General features: G+C 38.9%; 1 protein-coding gene across 1 annotated transcript in view; it reads right to left on the bottom strand.

Annotated features, from left to right (window-relative positions):
• LOC308248325 (F-box only protein 31-like) overlaps positions 1-24,788 on the bottom strand; it is a gene marked incomplete at both ends in the record, with an annotated part of 152,293 nt that extends 127,505 nt beyond the window's left edge. Inside the window, one exon of the mRNA XM_080668298.1 lies at positions 24,548-24,788. Within this exon, the coding sequence (XP_080524424.1) occupies positions 24,548-24,788 (241 nt within the window). The remainder of the gene's footprint in view (positions 1-24,547) is intronic.
• Positions 24,789-26,798: the final 2,010 nt, after the last annotated feature.

The following is a 26,798-nucleotide window of genomic DNA, read 5'->3' as shown; positions in this document are numbered from 1 at the left end:
GAGGCAGCCAATCACTGATTCTCTGTCATCATTCTATCTCTCTGACCCTCTTCCTTCCTCTCTGAAGTAAAAAAAAAAAAATGCATTTTTTAAAAGTAATGACATGACCTATGAGGATATTATAAAAGGTTTTTAAATGACTGTTTTTGAAAATTGGTATTATTTACCCTGATATTTTTCAATATAGAATAAGTCTTACAATTTGTATATTTGGATTCCAAAACAGTAGTCACTACACAGTTAAAAAAATTATTTCTTTTTGAAACAAGAGCTTTAAATATCAACTCTCTTACCAACTTTCAAATATATAATGCAGAAACTATAGTCACCATGCCGTACATTAACACCCCAAGACTAATTTATTCTAGTTTGTACCTCTTGATCACCTTCACTTATTTTGCCTATCACCCACTCGCACCTCTGGCAATTAACAATCTGTTCTCTGTATCTAGGAATTGTTTTTCTTTTTAGATTCCACATATAAGTGAGATAATACAGTATTTGTCTTTCTCTGTTTGATTTATTTCACTTAACATTTTGCCCTCAAAGTCCAACCATGTTGTCCCAAATGACAGGATTTTTGCTTCATTTTAATGGGTGAATGATATTCTATTATACATGTCTCTCACATCTATCTGTCAGTAGACACATAGGTCACTTACAGGCTTTGGCTATTGTAAATAATGCTGCAATAAACATGGGCTGCAGATATCATTCGCGGTATTTCCTTTAGATAAATACCGGAAGTAAAATTGGTGGATCATATGGTACTTTCATTTTTAAGTATTTTAGGAATCTTTATACTGTTTTCTATAGTATATTTAATTTCCACCAATAGAACACAAAGGTTTCCTTTTTTCCACATCCTCACCAACTCTTGTTATTATCTTGTTTCTTGATAATGGCCATTTAACAGGTGTGAGGTGATACCTTACCATAGTGCCACACTACAGGAGTTTTTCTGCTCTGATTTTTTGTGATTTCCCCCCTCCTGCTTTCTTTAGATTAATATTTGCATGAAATACCTTTTCCATCCTTTTACTTTAAATCTGCCTGTATTGTTATATTTGAAGTAATTTTTTAATGTTTTTAAATGTACTCTGCCCATCTCTGCCTTTTGATTGGTGTGCTTAGATCATGTAAATTTAATATAATTATTGATACCTTAGGATTTGTCAACCATTTTATTATTGTTGTTTGTTCACTCTGCTTTTTATTTGCCTTGTTTCTTTTTTTTTCCTTTCCTGTGGGTTTCTTAAATGTCTTTTAAACTCCATTTTTACTTATCTATAGCATTTTGACTATATGTCTTTGTATAGCTGTCCTTGATTGTAAAGAGTTTTTATCATGAATGGGTACTCTTCCAGCATCCATATAAATATTTATATGATTTTTTTATTTAATGTGTTAATTATATTGACTGATTTCCATGTATTAAACCAAATTTGCATTGCTAGGATAAAACACACTTAGCCAAGATAGTTTATGTTTTTATATCTTACTGGATTCTATTTGATAATTTGTGTTATGGACCTTGTGTCTATGCTCACAATATTTTTTTGTCTGTAATTGTATCTGCTTATAATTTTCTTATGTGATTTGGTATCAGAGTTATGTTGGCTTCGTGAAATAACGTGGGAAGTATCCCTTCCCCACTATTATATGAAAGAGTTTGTATAATATTGGTAATATTATTTTATTAAATAGTTGATAGAAGTCCCCATGAAGTGCTTTGAATCTGAAGTTTCATTGTAGAAATTGCTTTAATTACAAATTCAACTTAATAAATATGTTCAAGGATTTTCATATTTTCTATTTCTAGTGTCCAGCGCACAAAAATTTTCCAATTTATTTTATTAAAACACTAGAGGCCCAGTGCACAAAATTTGTGCACTCAGGGGGGAGTCCCTCAGACCAGCCTATGCCCTCTCACACTCCAGGAACCTTCAGGGGATGTCCAGCTGATGGCTTAGCGCTGCAGCCATGAGCCCAGCTTCTGGCTGAGCGGCGCTCCCCCTGTGGGAGTGCACTGACCACCTGGGGGCAGCTCCTGCATTGAGTGTCTACCCCCTGGTGGTCAGTACACATCAGAGCAACCGGTCATTCCACCATTAGGATGATTTACATTTTAGCCTTTTATTATATAGGATAATTTTCATTCAGTGAAACTTGTAATTTTAAGAGTTATAACAAAATTTGTTATAACAAACATATATAGTTATATAAGTACTACAAAAATCGAGATATAGAACAGGGATCAACTACATAATCTGGCTTATTTTTGGCCCTTCCACTAAGAACTTTTTAAATATCATAGTTTGTAAAAATAAAACAAACAAGCAAACAAAAAGAAGAATATATAACAGAGACCATATATAGCCCTAAAATATTTGCTACTTGGCCCTGTACAGAAAAAAAGTTTCCCAAATCCTGATATAAATCAATTTCACAAACCACCACTCCTCCAAAAAATGCTGTTGTGTCCCTTTGTCATCAAACACTCCCTCCAAGTGCAGCCCCAAGCAACTACTGAGTGATTTTTCTCCCCTCTGTTAGATCAGTGCTTGCAAAAATGCCATGTAAATCTAATGTTGAAGTATGTAACCTGCTGATTCTGTCTTCTTTTACTTAGTGCAAAACATTTGACAATTATGCATGTTATCGCATGTATCAATAATTCACACTCCTAAAGCATAGAGTTATGGGTTCTCAGCTCAGACCTGGAGTGTTTAGTCATATCTCTTTATTTTTATTGGTCAGAAATTCAACATCTCTAGCCTCGTGCAACTGCCATATTCTCTGTTCAGCATAATATTTAGTGAAAAATGCAAATCTATGGGCTACCTTCTCTGAATTAGACCCTCCTTTCTGTTACCATACCTTGAAATTCCCATGACTCAGCAAGACAATTTCTGATCTCTTTTTCCTCTGTTAGGAACAGTGGGCCCCACTTTTTCTGTGCTGCAGTTAGGAAAGCTCTGTCTGTGTTGCAGTTAGGAAAGTTAAGGAATCTGGTAAATACTGAGTTCACTGTATTGCTTACCTTCGCTCAAGGACCATAGCCCTACAGTCTTATTGTCCAACACCAAAAAAGAAGTGCTTTATGTTTTGTTCAGTTTCTAAGTTGTTTATGGGGGGGAGAGTAAGTGCAATATCCATTATTTCTTCATGGCTGAAATTGAAAATCATCTTATTTGTTTTGAATCATTCAAAGAATTAATAAATTATCTGTAAGCATTTAAATAATGCTGAGATCAACAATAGCATTCCACTTTCTTGTGTGTGAAACTATAGGAACAGAAATGGTCTCTTTATAAATTCATAATAGAATTTAATGCACATGAAAGTGTTTATAGTAGGAAACCTTGATTTTGAAATAAATTTTAATGGTTTGTATTAAGTTTACCTGGATATGCTGTCTTTTCATTTTTGCTTATTATCTGTGGTTATCTCACTGTTGCATATAATTAATATAACTAAACAGTGTGTACTGCATACACTTAGTCCATTAAAAGTCACATTTTTTAGATTGTTGCATTCCCCTGTTAAGAGAAAAAGATAACAAATAAGGATATGCTAGCTACCACTGTGAATTTTTAGCCTGGAGATTGCTTTAATGCTCAAGGTATGCATAAGAAAATGCTACAGATGTACCATAGTTTAAGAGTCATGATTTGTTTGTCCTACAATCTTCCTGCTGAACCCTTGGGTCTTGTCAGGAATGAGTAACTGTCTTCTGAGCTTAAACGGTATCTCCCAGGAAAGCAGGGCAGTGGAATGGAAAGAGATTGTGGTTTGGAGTCAGACTGATATGGGCTTACATCTTTTATTGAGTATTTCACTAGACAAATATCCTTACTTCCCCATTCCTTACCTCCCCATTTCTTTTTCAGCATAATGGAGGCAACGTTTCTAACTTAAATAAGTTGTTTTGAGATTTAAAGGATGTAAAATATACAAATAATCTATCTTCCTCTTGGCACATAGTAGAAAAGCATTTGCTAGGTGTTTCCTATTCTCTTCCTACTCCACCACCACTACTACTGAAAATGTTTTCTCATACACATATTACATATATAATATATGCACATGTATAATATTTATTTGTGTATATAATATATAACATATCATACATATATGTATATTTGCAGAAGAGAGAGTCAGTTGTTTTAAATTATATCTCTAGCCCAGCCGGTGTAGCTAAGTGGTTGAGCATCTCTAGTTCAATTTCCAGTCAGGGCACATGCCAGGTTGCAGGCTCGATCCCTAGCAGGGGGCATGCAGGAGGCAGCCTATCAATGTTGATGTTTCTCATCAATATTTCTATCTATCTCTACCTTTCTCTATCTATAAAAATCAATAAAGATATATATATATATATATATATATATATATATATATATATATATATATTCCATCTGTATCCTGAAAAACTGAAAACTTACCAGAAATGTTATGTTCAGCTGGTCAGAAATTTTTGGGGGATACTTTTCTATAGAAAGCTAATATATCCTCAAAAAATTCTAGGAGAAAGGAAAAATATAGTTCTATGAAATCATCTATTTGCCAAGGTTTTGCAGAAGAAAGGAAAGATTTTGCCATTACCTTTAGCCATCATGTTCATTTCCCTGAGTCTGAAACCTGGGTTTCTCTAAAAACCATAAGCCTCGTATACTTCTGTTTTAAAAACAAGTGAAATCTTGAATTATACAGAACCTGTGCTCACAGCCAGCATGTACCCTTTTGGAAACTACAGTAGGTTTTGACTCACTGTTCCAGAACGTCCTGAGACAAGAAATAATTAATCCAAAACGCAGTGCCTTTCAGGAGAATGCTCCTTGCAAGCAGGGAGTCCAATTGGGCATCAATGTGAATATTGTCATTGTCACTGGCAGGATCATCTGACCTAATGGATAGGGGTGACATGGACACTCTGTGCCTTTCAGCGGGAGTGCCCTTTGGAACAATACCCCAAATACCTGAAATCTAAGGATGACAAGCACGAGTATCTTCTCCTCTCTTTTTCGGCCTGAATCGCTTGCGACTGTCACAAAGAAGGAGGTACTCTTACGTGAATGTGAGCGATAGTGGGGTTAAATTCTGGGTTAAAATGCTTTAACCATCAGACTGCCTGATGGAAATAAATGTGTTCACTCCAGCAACTATAAAACGTTATCACAAAAGGCTTAAGGAAAAAAGAAATGAGCATGCCTGAGAAAGAGAGAGGAAAAATAGATCTGCAAAACCATATAGTGTGGGAGGGAGGGAGGGAGGGGTGGAACCAAAGTACAGGGTAAAAATATCACCTGGCCTTTAAACTGAACCCCGAGCAGTTCACATTCACTCTGAGTTGCCATTTTGCTGTCTTCCAGGCGCACTCGGAAAGAACATGGTAAAGGACTGCCAAGAGGCAGTGGAAGGAAGATTTGAGGTCCCAGAAGCCTAAGATCAAGTTTGAGAACTTAGGTGTCCCTAGCCAAGTTACTTCAACCTTCCTGATCCTCAATCTCAACTTCCTAAAAATGGGTATACAACATAAATTGTATCTCATATGGATTTTATGAAGAGCCCCAAAATTTAAGTATGGTAATGGTTATATAATAAAAATGTAACTTTTTAACAATACAAATGGTAGGAATTTAAAATATATATATATAATTGACTTCAGAGAAGAAGGGAGAGGGAGAGAGATAACAAACATCAATGATGAGAGAGAATCATGTCCCTAGTGGGGAGTGAGCCTATAACCTGGGTACGTGCCCTGACCTGGAATCAAATCATGACCTCCTGGTTCATAGGTGGATGTTCAACCACTGAGCCATGCCAGCTGGGCCAAATGTAAGGAACTCTTGTTTATATGTCTGCAATATTGAACTTGAGGGTATTAGCCCTGTTAGATTCAACACACAGTAAAATCTTCAACAAAGCAAATTATTTTAATTTCTAGTTCACAGATAATTCTTAAATAAAATATTTAGGGTTTTTTTTTTTAGTATTATCACAGTTTTTCCAATAGTCTGCTTTACATAATTTATTGACCAAAGTTTTACCACGAACTTACCATTTAACATATTCTTCTACCTCTTTCCTTCTAACTCCTAAAGTTAGATGTATCTTACAGGATTACTATCTCATAAGAGCATTACGGAAGACCTCCATAATAAAGTGTTTCTAAAATCCTAAATTGAAGTTTAATGGATAAAGTTTTAAAATGATCAGCTTCTTAAGTTTTCTAATTGGCTTCAAGGTACAAATTAATACCAATATTGATCAATGGAACAATATTTTTTTCCTTGCCCCCCACTTCCAAATACCAAAGGCCTCACTTTCAAGTCTTTTTTTCTACTGACTCTAGCAAAAATAAACACAGAGGTCTGCAATTTATTGATAGACCTACTGATACTGATACTGCATACTACATAGTGTTAAATTTATTAAGTGAAGTTCCAGAAAATGTCTTTTGATCTAAGATATCCAAGATTATCTGGGAGACCAAAGCCCATTTTGCAGCATTAGTTTGCATAGGTGTGTCATCTGATAAAGTCATTTGGTTATAATTTTTACAAAATAGAGAACCACACCAGGGGGGTTACACCTCTGGGGGATTAACTCCATAACCTCACCAGTTCAAGGGTTCTCAAGCGAGAAAGACTCCCTTCACTCCTGTTGCTTCTCCACCATGCAGCTAATCTTTGACAGCACAGAGTGACATTTTACCAATCTCAGTAACACTGGTAAGTGCCTCCTGTTGATAGTAGTACTGTGTTTTAATGAACAGATAAATGTCTTATCTACCCTTCTTGGCAAGAACCCCAGCTATTGAGGCGAAGCACCAGCTCTTTCTATGTTACTTGGACTAATTGACTCTTTGGATGAAGTTAAATCACACTTATCCCCAGTGGGATGTATGTTTGCCAGTAATCAATAGCTCAACAAGATCCACAAGGCAGGTAATTACGTGTAAAGTAATTAATATCCATCAAATGTTTTATTAACTGTTTCCCATTCCTTCACTCAAAAGTCCCACTGTACGGTAAGGGAGGAGGAGGCACAGGGAGAAGGGGGAGGGGTGGTGCTCCCCCTTTCTGCAGAAAGCAATCAACTCAGCTCTGTCTTATCTCCAAGTTGTTTCCGTGATATTTTGCAAAGCTGGTATTTACAGGAAGAACTTCAAAATATCTTCCCAGAGGAAGTTAAGGTGGCCCATTTTGCAGATAAAGGGAGAGGAGAATTCTGGTGAAGGACAGAATTTAATTGACTTGCCCTATATCAGGCAAATAACATGTGATCTAAGTAGTAAAGGAAAAGGTCTTCAATTTTGTCTTTTGCCTCCAATATACTTCCAAGAATCTTGTCAATATATGGGAATACACATTGCATTCCAAGTAGAAGACAGGGATCGTTCTTTTAGACATTATTTTATTATTATTTTCATTTATTAAATGAAAAGTATGCACAAAGTATAGGTGTGCATGACAAAGGCTAATTTTGTGTATTAGTAATACAATTATACCTAAATATAAGGATTATATGTTTAATCAAGTCTTTCCTATATATATATGTGTGTGTGTGTGTGTGTGTGTGTGTGTGTGTGTGTATGATATATATATAATATACAAACATTATATATATTATATATTTATATATAATATTAAATTGATTGGGGTGACATTGGTCAATATGAACATATAGATTTCAGGTGTGGGTTTCTGTGTTATAAGATCTGTATATTGCACCGTGTGTCCACCACCCAAACTCAAATATTCTCCTGTCACCTTATATTAGGATTCCCTTTTCCCCCCACCCCCTTCCCTCTGGCAATTACCATACTGCTGTTTGTATTCATGAGTTTCAGTTTTCTATCCCATCTATGAGTAAAATCATATAGTTCTTAGCTTTTTCTGACTGACTTGTTTCACTTAGCATAATGTTCTCAGGGTCCATCCATGTTGTTGCAAATGGCGCTATTTCATCCTTTCTTATGGCTAAGTAGTATTCCATTGTGTATATGTACCACATCTTCTTTATCCAGTCCTCTCTTGCAGTACACCTTTGTTGTTTCCATGCTTTGGCCACCATGAATAATGCTACAATGAACATAGAGGTGCATACATCTTTGTGAATACATGATTTGGAGGTTTTTTGGGTAAACACCCAGAGAGAGGGATTGCTGAGTCACATGGTAGCTCTATTCTTAATTTTTTGAGGAATTGTCAGACTGCTTTCCATAGTAGTTATACCAGTCTACATTCCCACCAGCAGTGAATTAGGGTACTCCTTTTTTATTTTTTTACAACCTCTCCAATACTTGTTATTGCTTGTCTAGACATTTTTTAAAATTAATTCTGATATTGTAAAAGAGAGCTGAAATGTTTTTAGTTTGACACATACCTCAAAACTTCCCAGGTGTAGTCTCTACTCTATCAACAGGAGAAACAAGTTTAGGGGACTTTGTATAGTTGAAATACTAAAAAACATATCACAGCAAAAGGGAAGATATTCTACTGGCTTCTTTATATGTATTTTCTCACTTCTCACCAAAAAAAACAAACAAACAAACAAAAATACCTATGATAGCAGTCATTGCATAAATAGGGAAAATGGAAGCTCTAAGAACCTAAGTAACTGGTCACTTCTCACACAGCTAAGGAGTGGCAAACTAGAATTGGGATCCAAATATATCTGCTCTTATAGAGCTTGTCATTGTCCACCAAACCGTACATTTCAGAGGAGAAATCAGATACCTCTTTTGGGATTATAAAACACTGTTAAATGGAGACTATCATAGAGAACATGTTAATATACTTGATGGCCCTGAAAATCCCTGCCTTGATTTCAGGACAGACATTCTGTAAGAAGCAGGAGAGAAAATAGAGCCTGAGACCTGGAAGGTATTTCACTCACTCTTTTACCTTCTGCATTTTCCTAGCGGAAGGGCTGAGTGGGTCAGTTGTTGACTGGCCAAGAGTCTCAAGTTGTGCTGGCTCTGTATCCAGATCTGCTCTCAGCAGCATTAAATTCAAGTAACTTGGCAAACAAATAGGAAACCCCATCACAGAGAAAGGAAACTCAGCTGAATGGCCCGCAGGCATCCTCAAACTACGGCCCGCAGGCCACATGCGGCACGCCGAGGACATTTATCCAGCCCACCGGGTGCTGCTGCCTGTCCTGCTTAGCAGCCGACTCGTCCCGGGCCCTCAGTGCGCATAGGAATTTGTTCATAGTTTTTTTTTAAACTATAGTCCGGCCCTCCAACGGTCTGAGGGACAGTGAACTGGCCCCCTGTTTAAAAAGTTTGAGGACCCCTGGGACAGGGTTTTAAGAACTTGCAAAAGGATGAACTCAGTCAAGAGCATTTTTAAAATGTCTTTGAGAAAATGAACCACTAACTTATTTACTGATTTCTGTTACTACTGCAGGAAAAAAAAAAATTGGTGGAAGTTTAAGTTAGCAGTGAGAATGTAACATGTTATAATAGAAAATAATTTAGATTTGGATGATTGATTCATGTGTCATAATCATCATGACAACATCATTTCAGCTACCATTTTCCACATACTCATTTCTCTTCATCCAGAATTTTTTCCTTTGATAAATTTTCAAGGGGTTGCTATTATTAAGCTGACTTTTCAGCGAAAAAGACAACTGAGGCTTGCAAAAACTAATAAATTTCCCTACATTCATGGAACTCGTGAGTGGCAGAGCCTGAATTCAAAATCAGGCCTTTAACCATGAGGTCAAAGTCTAAAAAGAAGCAAATCCTAATATATGGATTTTCACAATTAAATAATTTTAAGGATTGCAAGTAAACCTAATACCCAGTCTCCTAATGTCAGGCTGATGATAGGTAGAAAGCAAAAGACCCTGCTACTCTGGTCTAATTGTACACAATTACCAGTACAAAGGAAGTATTCTGCTGAGCTACTGATACTGCATACTACATAGTGTTAAAGAGAAGCATGGCTCCTAATACACCCCGGCGCGGGTGCCACTCTGTAATTACACTGCTAGCAGCCCCGTAATGAGGACTTTCTTTTTTCCCTCCGATCAATGTAAATGCCTATCAGTGCAAAATAGCCACACAGCTTTCTCCAGTCTGAAGAGTAAAAGAGCAATCCCAGGCTGACATAGTACCTATAATATATCCAAGCCTATTGCTTAAATATACATTACTGGTATTATTTAATATGCATTGAAGATGGCCAGCATGCAGAATAATTAGAACAATGGGCACCTCAGAGGGAACAGATAGATGCCCCGCTGTACCGATAATGAAAGGTGCTATCAGAGGCAAATCACACCCAATTAAAACATAAAAGGGAGGCATTATTAATGCTTACTTCTGACTGTGTCAAGAATCTCTGTTTGCCTGCCTTTATCGCTGATGAGAGCATTGCCTTGACCTTACTGCAAAATTAATGGTAGGCATTACATAGTGTGTTATTCACTGTAACCTATTATTAACTTGTGTATGCGTATATTTATTTATGTGATTTGTGGTTTGTGTCTTTATAATGACATATCACTGAGTGTTAACTTTGTTCATAATTCTTTTAAAAATGTAAAACCTCAGAGCAAAACCAGTAAAAATATATTTCCACAACATTCAAAACTATTTAAGACCAGCTTAATTAAAATCTATGTGAGCTGCACAGATTCATTCCTGAGCTGGGTCTTGGTTTCTTGTGTTTTTTTTTTTTTATATATATTATTATATACTAGAGGTCTGGTGCATGAATTCATGCACATGTGGGGTCCCTCAGCCTGGCTGGTGACCGGGGCCCATCGGGGCCGTCTCACCCAGTCCTGATCGGGACTGATCGGGCCGGCTGGCTGGTGGGAGGGACCACAGGAGGTTGGCTGGCCACAGGAGGTTGGCTGTGGGAGCGCACTGACCACAAGGGGCAGCTCCTGCTTTGGCCAGTGCACATCATAGCAACCGGTCAACTGGTCTTTCAGTTGCTCGGTCGTTTAGGCTTTTATATATATAGATACTTTACTGTGCATATATAAAGACAATACATTAAGAGACATACAGTAAATTGTTGTTGTTTTTTAATTATTGCATTTCTCCTCACTAGGAATTTATGACAATCCTTAAGCAGTGTGGCTAGATGGCTTTTGTCTTGATCTTCCGTGGAAGCTGTTCTGGGTCTCTCTGGTCCCAAACCATCTCTTCTGTGCCTGGATATATGTTCTGCCACAGGACCTTACACAGTCTTAGCACTTGCTTGACAACTTCATTAAAGGGCAGTCTTTCAATTTTGAGCCTGTCTTTGTTAGCGTTGAGAATGTCTAGGTCATGGTGCAAAACCACTGTTCTCTGTAGTGACTTGTGTAATGTTTATATTTTATTTCAGTATCTGGGAGGAGTCTTCGTGATCTTTGTAGACAACAAAACTCTTCCTGCTTAACCTCAAATAAAAACTGATCTTCCATTATAGTCATGACACGTTCTGTGTAACACTATTCATGTTCTCCAGGCAATAGGAGCTTGGTGTATTGCTTACTATGGTATGGGTAACATATGTGTGCAAGTATAAAGGATACCTTTAATTCTATTCAGCAAATATGTGTTGATATTGAGGGAGCCTAGCCAATGTAAACTTGTTTCTCAACAGCAAAACAATTTATAAACTGATCCACAAAGGACTTATATCCATGATGACTCATGCTATAGAAAAAATCGGTGTTGAAGTAACATGAGAGTGCAAAAGGCTCCTCCCACACATGTTCTAAGAGAAGAGAGAGGCATGCTGCTCTTCATATAATAATTTTGACCTCTCAAGTGTTACATTTTTCACAGTCAGGAAAAGAGAATGAACAAAATCTAATCAACCTTTTTTATCTCTACTGAGTTACTCTCATTGTTAAGTAGCATGATGCTTCACTGCTCTCTACAATGGCACTATATAAAAATTATCAGCTGTTGCTAAAAAGAAGAGTTATGAGTGGGTAGTAAAGGGCCTTACAAGGGCTGAGTCTTCTGTGATGGCAGAGTGAAGTGTAGAAATAGTGCCTTTCACTTTACCTCAGTGTTCACGCTCCCTCCTAAATAAGCACTCATCACTGATAGTGTGAAAATGGTATGAGTGTAGATGGGAACAAAAGGGCCGTATCAAGGGCTATCTACATCTCGGTTCACTGACGTACACTGTGAGCTGGGGTCTTTCCAGTTCCTACAACCCATCCCTACCCCACAGAAGAGTGTAGTGCCCACTTCATGAAAATAATAGGACTTAAATATATTTGAAATTGTCTAACTCTATGGCAAATCAGTTTCTAAATTCATAGAGGCAATGAGATTGTTTCCTTCATGTGTACCTTTTATTTTGAATGTTGACTATGGTATTATTTCCTAGTCAAAATAATGTACATTGTTTCCGCAAAATTGGTCATTTTTAATATGCAAGATTAGGCACGTGGATGCTAACTAATTACTCTTTCATAAAAGCTTTTCTTCTAGCCCAGAACTTCATCCTTCATATTTTCACAAATCAGGGATGACAGATACTTGGTACATATGCTTATTATCTGCCTTCCTAACCATGACAAACTAATGAATTATTGCATGCATTCCTGTTAAGTCTCAGAATCCTTCTCAACACAGCTCCATTCATGTTGCAATTGGCTACTGAATAGGATAGCAATAGAACTTGTCATCCCCACAGGTATGCCATGTACTGCATAGACAAAAGGAAGCCTTCCATGTTCCTATTGTGTGACTGCTTAGTCCCTTGGCTCTTTAAATAGTACTGTGGGTGCTCTTTGCCTCACACAGGCCTCTTTGAGAATATCTTTAGTTTCCTTCTGCAGCTCCTCATTCCCTAGGCCTGTGGTTGGCAAACTGTGGCTCGTGAGCCACATGCGGCTCTTTGGCCCCTTGAGTGTGGCTCTTCCACAAAATACCACGGCCTGGGCGAGTCTATTTTGAAGAAGTGTTATTAAAAGAAGTTTAAGTTTAAAAAATTTGGCTCTCATAAGAAATTTCAATCGTTGTACTGTTGATATTTGGCTCTGTTGACTAATGAGTTTGCCATAAATATTCATTAGAGAAGGACACAAAGAAGATATTTGTTTTGTTTCTGGGTCTACTCCTCTACCCACTGCCAACCCAGTGTTCTCTTACTGATTTCTTCTCCTCCTCATTCCCTTTTTCAAATCAATCCGTGAACATCGACTTTCCTAACTTGATAGCTATTGTACACATGAATTAATCCAGATACTGACTATAGATCATGAAAACAAACTAGTATTCACTGTGTCCAAATCTATTAGAAATCTAGAGAAATAGAATTTTCTATTTCTTTTCCCTTTTTCTTTAATCTCAACTCTATTATCCACCAGCCTCCAGGACATTCTCTCAACATGCACGAACTCAGCCAATGATGCGCATCTTTGTCTTGACACTTCCAGTCATCCCCAGTGCCTGAAATACTCGAAAACAGCACATTTCTAACCTTGTCATTCCCTAGCTGCATAGCTCCTCAATGTCAACAAACTTATTCACATTCCTCCTTTATACTAGTACGTACGGGTGTGGCCATAGCCCGCCTCCTGCATGTTTTGGATCTCATCCACCTACAGGATCTCAGATCCAGGAACCCGCTCTCCTGAGCAGGTTGTTATCCTTCCACTCCCCTCACTTTGTTTTATGCCATCCAAGCTCCCTTGGATTATAATTACTTGTATTTATGACTTATCTTCTTTAATACAGGATGAGAAAAAGTAGGTTTATAGTTGTGAGTGTGTGAGACACATAATTTATTCTTCTATTATTGTTTAGTAATTATTGTGCTATTTTCCATACAAATGACTGCAAACCTACTTTTGCCCACTCCTGTATATTGTAAGTTCTTGAGAGAGAAAAAAATGTGTTTTCTATTTACTTGCAATGCCTTATGCATAGGAAGTAACACTTTCATGTATGCATTCAGAATAAATCACCATGCTGGATGATTATATAAGATAATTTTTTTTTCATATTCCTTGAATGCTATGCTGGGGCTCATTTGCATTATCTGCCCCTACCAAAACAGTCTACCCCTAATTTTCATAAAGTAAATCTATGCCATTTGATCACAGACCTGCGCTTTACCAACGGTGTTTTGCAGCAAAGTTATTCAATCTTTTAGAGCCTCATTTCTCACTTACATAGAAGAGAGAATCTTTCCATTCTTATTGTTTTAAAATGATAATAATCAAAATCACCTAGTACAAAGGTACACAGCTGTTATTCTACTTATCCCTCATTGGTATATGATGTCCAATATTAAAAAAAAAATACATTAAATACATTTTAACAAGAGAGATTACTTTTCTCCTTACACATTGGAAAAGAGTAATCATTTTTTTTTATAATGACTAGTTTTTATGAGAATACTATGAGAAAACAGGTATAAGCTTATCAGTGCTGGTGTGAGTGTAAATCAGTGTTAATTTTTGTAAAACTCATTTGGTAATGAGAGAAAAGAGGGAAGGAAAGGGGAAAGGGAAGTAAGAGGGACTGAAGAAGGGAGAACAGTTAAAAAAGGCTGAGGGCCTGGCTGGCATGGCTCAGTGGTTGAGCATTGACCTATGAAGCAGGGGGTCGTGGTTCGATTCCCAGTCAGGGCACATACCTGGGCTGTGCAGGAGTGGGACGTGCAGGAGGCAGCCAATCAATGATTCTCTCTCATCTTTGATGTTTCTATCTCTCTCTCCCTCTCCCTACCTCTCTGAAATCAATTTTAAAAATATATTTTTTTAAAAAAAGGCTGAGGGAGGAGAGGAAAATGGAAAGAAAAGAAGTGTTGGCATTGGTAAAGAGAGTAGAAAGAGAGAAAAGAGAGCCTGTCAAATAGACTTCATGTGCTACATGAGCATAACGCTTCTGGGATGGAGAACTACATGAGCCCACAAGTACTGCACGCTGCACCAACACTGGGCGGTTGCCTCTGGCTTCCCCAGCATCTCTGTGCTTCTGCTCTGCCCCTCTCTCTTCAGTCCCCGTCTGGCCCTGATCCCAAAGCGGGCAGAGCATGCAGCCACTCTTACGAAGCCTTCTGTCCAGGGTTTGTCTTCCCTGGCCACGTTGAATACTTTTTACATTCTTTTGATAGTTACATGTGAGATGTAAGATCAATAGAGATTAGATGGCCAATCTCATGAACATCAGAAAATAGAATAGAAATAATGTATGCTATTTTCTCATTCATTCCACACAGCTGCTCTCAATGCACGGGTGAATGGGGCCGGCCCCATTTCTGCACTGCCTCTGTGTGGGTTTGGTTCGTTTTGCCTCTCTGTATGTCAATTTTGTTTCTTTCTAAAACTGAATCAGTAGTTTTAGTTTGAAATCTGAGTTTTCCAGAACCTTCAGAGTTCAGTGGCTCTTCGGTGAGAGAGAAGTCTGAGACTCGCACAGAGGTGAGGAAGGTTCCGGTAGGCAGGGCTTGACAAAGTGGCTCTGATTTTTAACATCCCCATGTGTGCTTTCCACTGAAGAAGAGTTTGCATTCTCTCTAAACCCTAGCATATTGAGTGGTCACAGATGTGTCCTATTTGGCAGAGGACACACTCATAATCCTGCTTGTCTCCTCTTACTAGCCAGTTTCCCCAGCTGTCCCCAGTTTGCAGGTACTGATGGGTTTGCATTGACTAAAAAAATTACAGTCTTCCTTGGTGAATGCACTTATCCCTGTAAGAATGAGCCTTTAGCCTTTGTAATTCCTTTTCCTCACATTTCCGTTTGCATCCTCACTCATTATGTGATTGGGCTTTTCTACCCAGACCACTCTCCTTCTTCCTATTAGCCTCTAAAGCTCCCTGAGCTCGGCCATCAGCCCTAGGAATGTGGGACTCTCAGTGCTCTAGAAGCTAACCCTCAAGGAGCATCACATCCCCCACAACTCTGAGTGTTTGGAGTCAGGAGGTATTTCATGCAGAAGGGAAGTTACCGTTCTGCCCCATCCTGCAATGCATCTTTGTCCTCTGTGATGAAAACTGTATATAGGTTGTTCCCCAAAAATGTATGCACACACTTTGAATCATAATAAAGGCAGTGTTTATTAAAATACATTTCATTTTCAAAATTGAGCTATCAGCTATTCAAGTGTGTATAAATTTGGGGGGATAGCTTGTATATATATCAGTGACCTTTGTCCTATGCAAAATTTCTATTTACTCTTCTACCATGGGTATGAATTTAGAACTCTAGTATAAAAAAAGTATAAGAAATTAAGAGCTTACTATAACAAAAAAGTAAGTCAGAACCAAGATCCCCAAAGAATCATAAGAAAGGAAAACAAGCAAGTAAATCATGTCATAGCATCCCATTAGCTGTTAAAAAAGAGGTAGACCTTCCCTAACCGGTTTGGCTCAGTGGATAGAGCATCGGCCTGTGGACTGAAGGATCCCGGGTTCGATTCCGGTCAAGGGCATGTACCCTGGTTGCGGGCACATCCCCAGTGGGGGTTGTGCAGGAGGCAGCTGGTCGATGTTTCTCTCTCATCGATGTTTCTGGCTCTCTATCCCTCTCCCTTCCTCTCTGTAAAAAATCAATAAAATATATTAAAAAAAAAAAAAAAAGAGGTAGACCCACTTTTGTTGTTTCCCTGAAACAAATATACTGCTGTACAACATACACCTTATGCATTTTAAACCAGTTCCTGGGTTTATTACCTCTCCTAGGATAACCTCATTTTTAATATTGTATATGTTTTATAAAACTAGATTAATTATATTTGTTAAGCCATTACATTTTTATTTTGAGATATATAATAAATACAAGTATATACATATATGCAATGTATGATGTGTATGACTATTCACACAGATCAAAAAATTTAAAACACTTTTTAGAAGGATTGGATAAATAAAAAAGAATATATATCAAAACCAAAATAACTTTTGTTCAATGCTTATCATTATTATCAAAAGAAGTTCCTAGAATTATGCTATGTGAAGCAATTAAAATTATTTTACATCATCTGAAGATGAAAAGTATGTTATAGAGTTAAATGCATATGGAAAGATGTGAAAATGAAAACTGGAAAAAAAATAAGGCACAATTCTAGAACCATTGATGCTTACCCTATCCACAAGTAAATTTATTATAATATTTTTAAGTATGCAAGGAGAACTCATAGAACTTCAACTGCAACCTAAGTAATATTGGCCAAACACAATTTTCAGAGTAATCTGGAGGGCAGTTAGGTAAGCATGCCTACATCAGTGTTTTAGAAAATATGAGTTAAGGCCTTCATTGAGTCATTAGGTTAATGTAATATAGTAGAAGCCTTTTTAATGGAATAGAACATCTATATATATAAAACCCTAATATGCAAATAGACTGAACAGCAGAACAACCAAACAACTGAACAACCGAACAACTGGTTGCTATGACATGTGCTGACCACCAGGGGCCGTGCACGAAACATGGCAGGCATTGGCAGCAGGCGGTAGAGTGCGGAACATGGTGGGCTTTGGCTACAGTGGGATGGTGGAGCAGGTGAGTGGGGGCGCCAGACCAAGTCAGGACACTGGTCACTGTCATCGGAGTGAGCCTCTGGTGGTTACTGAAAATTCTTTGCTCCTGCGTGCCGCAGTCCCACCCAGTGCTCACACCTGCTGCTGGCACTGGCCCTGCTCACACCTGCTGTTGGCGCCCAACACCAGCCCTGATCTCTCAGTACCATCAGCAGGTGTGAGCAGTGGCTGCTGGCCCCAATTGCCCCTCAGGGCTTCTTCACCTCCCCCTGCTCCTGAGAGGCGATCGGGGCTGGCAGCCACCTCTCGCACCGGCTGCTGGTGATGGCACTGCTCACACCCACAGCTGGCGCCGGAGCTACCACTCGCACCTGCTGCTGGTGCTGGCCCCAATCACTCCACACAGTCAGGGAGTGGGTGCAAGCAGTACCAGTGCCCTCAGCGTGTGGGAGCGGCGGCAGCAGGATCGGGGCTGCAGGCAGAGAGGGGTCCAGGGCCATGGCAGGAGGGACCAGGCAGGGGTGCAGAGATGGGCCAAGACCTGCCTCTGTGCCGACCGCAGCTTCATGGCCCACAGTTCCTTTCAAGGTGCACAAATTCGTGCACTGGGCCCCTAGTAAAATATAAAAGAATAAAAGCATAGAAAAGATAATGTCAGTGTATTATCCATGGCAAAGGTACTATTTTAAGAAACTTTTTTTAGATATACACATGCACAGAAATTGATACAAGATGCATTTTCTACTGTGGTTACCTGCCATGTGTTTTGATAGCACTTACCTTTTACAATAAGAGTGAAAAACAATTTGCATGACACCAATAAGGGGATGTTCTACTTTGGAAGTGTTGCAAATGGTGACCCTTTCTGCCAGCACAAATGATAAAGCCCTTCACAAATAAAGCCCTGCCGTTGGAATCATCAACATGAAGTGATGATGTGGGGAGAGGAAAAGGAAGGGAGACTAGAGCAGTGGGGAGTAGTTGGCAGTGATAAAAAGCCACTTCAATCTATCAAAGAAAAAAAATACAGCTATTAGATTAGCTACTGTCCACAACTAGTGGTTTCTTCTCCACTTCCACGTCCCATACACTCTTTTTTTTTCAAATGCCTGAGTTCTTGGACAATACAGATTTTGACATTTCTGCTAATATAGAATGACTCAAAAATCATTACAATCAACAATCATTACAATCAACTGGGTGAAATGGCTAGAAAATGCTTAAATGCCTTTAGTGCCAGCTTCTCACTCACTGAAGCAGACCTCAGACCATCTCTCGCCACTGATTAGAATCCATCACTTAATGTATTGTAGCTGTAACTCTGATTTACTAGAAAAAGAGGAAACGGGAAAAAGGAAAAAGTTAAATGTTTTAATATGAACTGAACTCTACATCAGAGCAAGTTTCTGTAGGCATCATGTTAGGCTTTTCAATTACAAGGAAAAACAAAGTATGAGAAGGTTACCCAAAGATGTGTCTGATTTAAACGATTATTAAGGAAATGAGCTCTATGTTTATCTCAGAGAAGGTCTGGACAGACCATTCATATAGGGGAAAAAAATCCTAGTCTGTGACTCAGTTTACCCAGGATTTTTACCCTTCACTAAATAGCAATATAAAATGGATGCATTCATGCATCTCTCTGGATTTAGTTTTTTTTTGTTTTGTTTTGTTTTTTAATTTAATAAATCTTTATTGTTCAGATTATTAAAATTGTTCCTCTTTTTCCCCCCATAGCTCCCCTCCATCTGGTTCCCACCCCACCCTCTGCCCTTACCCACCCCCCACCAACTGTACTCATCCATAGGTATACGATTTTTGTGCAGTCTCTTCCCGCACCCCTCACACTCCTTTCCCCCTAAGAATTGTCAGTCCACTCCCGTCCTATGCCCCTGATTCTATTATATTCACCAGTTTATTCTGTTCATCAGATTTTTTTATTCACTTGATTTTTAGATTCACTTGTTGACAGATAGGTATTTGATGTTCATAATTTTTATCTTTACCTTTACCTTTTTCTTCTTCTTCCTCTTCTTAAAGAATACCTTTCAACATTTCATATAATACTGGTTTGGTGGTGATGAACTCCTTTAGCTTTTTCTTATCTGTGAAGCTCTTTATCTGCCCTTCAATTCTGAATGATAGCTTTGCTGCGTAGAGTAATCTTGGTTGTAGGTTCTCGCTATTCATCACTTTGAATATTTCTTGCCACTCCCGTCTGGCCTGCATAGTTTCTGTTGAGAAATCCACTGACAGTCGTATGGGAGCTCCCTTGTAGGTAACTAACTGTTTTTCTCTTGCTGCTTTTAATATTCTCTCTTTGTCTTTTGCTCTTAGGCATTTTAATTATGATGTGTCTTGGTGTGGTCCTCTTTAGATTCCTTTTGTTTGGTGTTCTCTGCGCTTCCTGGACTTGTAAGTCTATTTCTTTCACCAGGTGGGGGAAGTTTTCAGTCATTATTTCTTCAAATAGGTTTTCAGTATCTTGCTCTCTCTCTTCTTCTGGCACCCCCATAATTCTGATGTTGGTACGCTTGAAGTTGTCCCAGAGGCTCCTTACACTATCCTCAACTTTTTGGATTCTTTTTTCTTTTTGCTTTTCTGGTTGAGTGTTTTTTGCTTCTTTGTATTTCAAATCTTTGACTTGATTCTTGTGATCCTCCAGTCTGCTGTTGGATCTCTGTATAATATTTCTTATTTCAGTCAGTGTATGATTAATTTCTAGTTGGTCCTTTTTCATATCCTCGAGGGTCTTGCTAAACTTATCGTCCTTTTCTAGAAAATTCCTGAAAAACCTTATAACCGTGGTTTTGAACTCTATATCCAGTCACTTGCTTTCCTCCATTTCTTTCATTTGTGACCTGTTTCTTTGTCTCTGCACTTTGGCTGCTTCCCTGAGTTGATAGAGTGGTTTTGTGTCCTAGGTATCCTATAGGGCCCAGTGACTCAGCCTCCCCAGTTACCTGAGGTGGACACTCTTGGTGCACCCCTTTGTGGGCTGTGTGCACAGTCTTGTTGTAGTTAAGCCTTGATTGTTGTTGGTATCACTGGAAGGAATTGACCTTCAGGCCAATTGGCTGTGAGGATCAGCTATGTCTATGCTGGGAGAACTTCTGTGCAGGAGACACCCTTATGGGAGAAGACTTGCAAAAGCCTCGGTGCTCAGCTTGAATGGGGCAGAGTCTCAGGGCAGAGCAGACAGCATTGGTTTGCCATCAGCCCTGCCCTAATAGGCCCCTGTGTCTCAGTGTCCTGTGGTAATCACTGTAAGCACCTCTAAGAGAAAGCCACCCTTGAGTTTCACCCACTGCCAGACAGTCCAGTTTCTCCCCGAATGAGTCTGGGTCCCCAGAGTCTTGCCTGGAACTGGAGTTCAGTGCAGTCGGGAGCTTTTGTCTCCTTCCGCTTGAGAAAGCCAGCCGTGTACTCAGTTGCCCACCCTCTCCACACGCGCGCCTCAGTACCTCTGCCTTCCACATCTCCTCTGAGTCTCAGTGTGCTTTTCTCTTTCCTGACAGTCCAGTTTCACCCCGTATGAGTCTGGGTCCCCAGAGTCTCGCCTGGAACTGGAGTTCAACACAGTTGGGAGCTTTTGTCTCCCTCCGCTTCAGAAAGCCAGCCGCGCACTCAGTTGCCAGTCCTCTCCACATGCGCGTCTCAGTACCTCTGCCTCCTGCAGCTCCTCTGAGTCTCAGTGTGCTTTTCTCTTTCCTTCTAGTTGTAGAATTTCCACTCAGCCAGCCTTCCTGTGGTTCTGGATGATGTCCGTTTTGTCTTTTAGTTGTAGTTTTGAAATTGTTGTGCGAGGCAGCAGTTTAGGTGTTTACCTATGCTGCCATCTTGGTTTCTCTCCTCTCTGGGTTTAGTTTCCTCATCAGTAAAACAAGAAACTTGGTTAAATGTTGTCAGGTATTTCTTTCATTTTAAAACTCCTGTAATTTATCCCTAAAACTATGAAGCAAATACTCACAAATAATCCATGTGTTTTTCCAAATTTCCCAGCTTTCTTTGGACTTGGATTAGGACCACTAGTTCTAGACAATGGGTACAGAGCAGAAAAGAGACATTCCACTTCTACACTTAGATACCTAAACGCAGATTAGATTTAGGATTCCCAGGTTTAGCAATAGAAATATAGGACACCCAGTTAAATTTTAATTTTAGATAAACAACAAACATTTTTAGGTTTGTGCCATATAATATTTGGGCCAAACTGATACTAAAAAAGTACTCATTATTAATCTCTTTGAGATCCCGATTTTATTTACTTTGGGTACATATGTAGAAGTTGAATTGCTGGATCATATGGTAGTTTTATATTTCATTTTTTGAGAAACCTCCATACTGTTTTCCATAGTGGCTACACCAGTTTACATTCCAACCTACAGTGCACAAGGATTCCCTTTTCTCCAATCCTTGCCAACACTTGTAATATCTTGTCTTTTTTATAATAGCCATTCTAACAGGTGTGAAGTGATACCTCGTGGTGTTGCCCTGGTTATCCTATATACATTTTCAACTTGGCCCCTCTCCCTTCACAGTCCACAGCCCTATTACCTGATCCTTTAGCACTCATTTATAGAGTCATAATAATATGGTTTTCTTATCTCTTCTCTCCTATTCTCTTTTAGCTAGAGATATTAGTTTCTGATTCTTATCCTCAACTTATGTCTCAGCCCTTCTATTAACTTTTTTCATTTTCTGCTGTTACATTTTTTTTTAAATCCCTTGGCACACTTATTGACTTTAAAGGTTGCTTTTCTAAAAATAGCATCCTAGTCTTTAACAATACACTATCTTATTTCTCTAAGGATATTAATTATAGTTTTCTTTAATATTTTAATGTTTTCTTTAGCTGCTTGTATTTGTTTGTCTGTTTGGTCTTGATCTTTTTTGTTAGAGGCCTCCAGCAAATACCTGGCCATACTTACTATCTGCTCAGATTTAAACTTGAGGGTCCATAAAGCATAATTGGATCATCTGCTTTTCCAGACTTGACTTTTCACCTTGTGGGCTTCTTTGTATGGGGACTGGACTGGTTGGTTTCAGCCTTGGAACCCCATTTGTTGGAATGGTCAGTTTCCCAGAAAGGACTCTTCCAATCCCCCGCCTGGAAGGTACAAGTCAAACATGGGGGAGGACAGGTGGCCATTCAGTAGGTGGATCTTCCTTTCATCTTTCTGGTTTCAGTTCTGCTTGCCCCGGCTCCTTCTGTAATTGGGGTGAGATGATAGGCCAATGCGGTTTCTCAAATATAGAAAAAGTGGGCAGCGATGTGTGAGTTGCAGGGGTGGGCAAACTTTTTGACTTGAGGGCCACAATGGTTTCTTAAACTGGACCGGAGGACCAGAACAAAAGCATGGATGGAGTGTTTGTGTGAACTAATATAAATTCAAAGTAAAGGAGCTGAGGGGAGAGCAAGAGAACCGGATAGAACAGCCGGATCCAGCCCGCGGGCCGTAGTTTGCCCACGGCTGGTAGTGGCTATTCAGACTCTCATTCAATCATTGTGTCCTAGGCCCATCTTTACCAGGACTCTCAATTCCTTAGTCTCTCAGATTTTATATCACAAATCTGTTGGATTCTTGGCTTCCTTTCTTATTAACTTGTGTATCTATTTTTTGTGTGGTCTACCAGATAAGTTTCCTTCTGCCTGGCAACTTTTCTGCTCTCCAGTCTTTTGTTCTTATAGACTTATTGTGTTATTATTGTAATGACTTTCCACTTTTTCATTGAAATTGTGAGAAATTTGAATTTGAACCTAGACCTGTAAAACTTAATAGTCCATCTACTTTACTATGAGAAACTATTGCCCAGCAGAGATTTTTGGTGGCCAAAATTAGATCTGTAAAGAATTTGACCAAAAGAAAAATAACTTTGAATCAAAGAACAATAATACCTTACTTGGATAGGACGAGGTTTCAACCAGGCCAAGAAATCTTCAGTATGTCTGTCGCGGAGCTGCGTTGATATGAAATACATTGATAGTCATGTGGGAGAAAGTGTTTCTGGGGAATGGAGAGGGAACATCATTTAACCTACAGGACATCTCTCTCAGGAGGGGCTGGTAGAGAGAGCAGCAATAGTGGTGATAGGGTATCCAGAGACAGTCTCCTGTAAAGATTGCCACAAGGGAAGGTAGAGACATGAAGGGAAGTGAGAATCCAAGCTTAATTTCCTTAGATTGTTGGGGAGGAAAAACTCCTGAGATTGCATGAGATTCACAGAGTTTAGAAATAACTGAACAAGCAGTTGGGAGATCTGAGTTCTGGAATAAGTTCTTATTTTAACTTGTTTTCCAATCCTCTGACTGGGTAGGAGCAGGAGGCCAGCTATTGTTGGCAGCTTTAAGCCCACACATTTTGCAGTGAGTTAAAATAGTGATGCAAATGACATTAAGAGGTACAGAGTTGAACCTATTTTGTTTTAATAGCAATCTGTTTAATGTCTGTAACATATATAAAAACCTATGAATTTAAAAAATATTATTGTTGCTTAGGATGCTGAAGGGCAATAAATAATTAATATAAATAAAATACACAGCAAACAATAATATTTGGGGCATGCAGATATAGCAAATACCTTAAAGGTGACCCATGAATGAGCAAAGTGGAAAACACTTGACTTTCTAACTTCCTGTCTCTGGACATATGTTTGGATTTCCTCCATGCTTTCACTCCTACTTGTTTTTTGTTTGTTTCATTTCTACTTGTTTTTGAGGGCATTTTTTGAGAAGACACATTTATAAAGTTAAAGAATCAATTCAACATGCTAACATCAGCTTCCCATTTTTTTAAAAATGATATTCCCTCCACCCCCCCCCTTAAAATAAGGAAAAATAAGGCTATATACAGTTCATTAAGACCAGGGATCTTAGCAAAATGGTTTGCTGTAGGCACTGTGGAAACAGATTGGTTATAGCACAGTGTCTAATAATATCAAGGAAAGCAAAACTATGACAGGTGTCCAACTTGGCAACAGTTCCCCAGTAAGACCATTTAGTTTTTGGCAACTGAAAAATAAAGCTTCATTAGATATACATAAAAATGACTCACAGCAACTAATCTCCAGATCTTACTTTCCCCTCTCAAAGAGGCAGGAAAGCCAAAGCTTTCCACAGCACTCTCCATAGGTGTTTCCACAGTACTCTCCATAGGTGTTTCCACAGCACTCTCCATAGGTTTTCCACAGTACTCTCCATAGGTGTTTCCACAGCACTCTCCATAGGTTTTCCACAGCACTCTCCATAGGTGTTTCCACAGCACTCTCCATAGGTTTTCCACAGCACTCTCCATAGGTGTTTCCACAGTACTCTCCATAGGTTTTCCACAGTACTCTCCATAGGTGTTTCCACAGCACTCTCCATAGGTTTTCCACAGCACTCTCCATAGGTGTTACCACAGCACTCTCCATAGGTTTTCCACAGCACTCTCCATAGGTGTTTCCACAGTACTCTCCATAGTCACTAACGCCTAGGGATTGGAAAATTTTCCTGTTGTTTTCTTTTTCAATGGTATTGAATAAAAATGTTAAGGCAGATGTTCTCCTAATTGTGTCAGGTAGAGATCAAGCCTTTGGCCCTTGGGTGATTTTAGGTAAAAATAATGTAAATTCTTGACCTAACCTGTTTTGCTCAGTGGATAGAGCGTCGGCCTGCTGACTGAAGAGTCCCAGGTTCAATTCCGGTAAAGGGCATGTACCTTGGTTGCGAGCACATCCCCAGTGGGAGGTGTGTAGGAGGCAGCTGATCGATGTCTCTCATCGATGTTTCTAACTCTCTATCCCTCTCCCTTCCACTCTGTAAAAAAACAATAAAATATATATTTTTTTAAATGTAAATTCTTAAGTACACCACTATTATAGTCCTTCATCGGTAGGGCTAAGGAAACTACTACAAATACTAAATATGTTGTCCTTTTTTATTTAAAAATTACCAGTTTTGAAAGGGACATTCTGTTGTGTCAGAGCTATAGTACAGAGCACTGGTTAGGGGGTCATACCTAACCTCCAGCTAGTTAGCTCTTTAGTCCTGGGGATGATACTACTAGTAAACTTCTCTAGGCTTCAGATTACCTATCTGTACAATGAAATAATAACAGAATCCAACTAGAAAGGAATATGTAAATATTAAATTATATAACATATTAAGTGCTTGGGAAAGCAACTGGCACATTTAAGATTAAAGGCATTTTTATTGCATTAATCCTATACATACATGTTCCAAGATCAATTTGATATTGTAGCTAAAATCTGGAAATGCCAGATTTTCTTCCCACATAGCAATACTTTTATTAATGTCACTCATTACATTTCCACATTTTTCTCTGTTTCATTCTCTATTATCTTTTCTTAAGGTCCTGTAGTTGCTTGCATATTGTTTCCCTGCACAGTAGAGGATGTGGGTGACTTATGTTTCTGTTGTATTTAGTTTCAAAGATGTGTTCTCAGAACCTTAAATGTGGCGCTGCATCTCTTTTTTGTATTGTCAACTTTTTAAAAAGCTTCATTCATTTAGCTGTGCACTGGCATGTTGTCACAATGAGGCTCTCACAATCCACTTGGGAGAACAAAAAACATCTTTCAGCCTCTGCTGATGCATAATCAATAAGGGCCTGGCTGCTTGAGATTTTACTTACCTTATAGCTACCTCTGCAGCATAAATGGAGATGAGAACACTCGAGGATTCCGGGGGTATTCATCAACTCTGCCCAGGGATTTTGGTTTCAGACTTAGAGACCCACCTAGAATGCTTTTATCATCTTCGTCTGCTGAAGATACATTATCAATTTAAATTCCCTCACGGCAGCCAATGTTAGCACCCCGATTTATATTCTTAAATTAGTAGTTTCAAATCCTTGCCTCATGCCTGTTTCCCAGCAGCTCTGAGAGAATATAAAAGCATGGAAATTTCCTGCGTACTTCTCACTCACTGTAGCATTTTACCTTTTTCACTTAACAATATAGGTAACTCAAATATTGACTGTTAGTTTCCTATGGCTGCCATAGCAAGTACCACAAACTAAGTGGCTTAAACAACAAAAACGTATTGTCTTGCAGACCTGGAGGCAGCAGGCTGAGGCTAATGTGTTAACAGGGGCCATACCTGGTCTCTGAAAACTCCAGGGAAGGATCTGTTCCAGACCTCTCTGACTTCTGATAATTCTTCGTTTTGCGGCAGCATGGCTCCAATCTTTACTTAGCTTTCTTCTGTTTGTCTATTTCTGTGTTCAATTTTCTCCTTTTCATAAGAATACCAATCATATTGGATTAGAAGCATACTGATTATAATATGACTTCATCTTAGCTAATTATATCTGCAAAGACCCTAT

Source organism: Plecotus auritus (assembly GCF_963455305.1).
Source record: "Plecotus auritus genome assembly, chromosome: 5".
NCBI lineage: Eukaryota > Metazoa > Chordata > Mammalia > Chiroptera > Vespertilionidae > Plecotus > Plecotus auritus.
The sequence above is the reverse complement of the archived record's forward strand: the minus strand, read 5'-3'. Positions and strand labels throughout refer to the sequence as shown.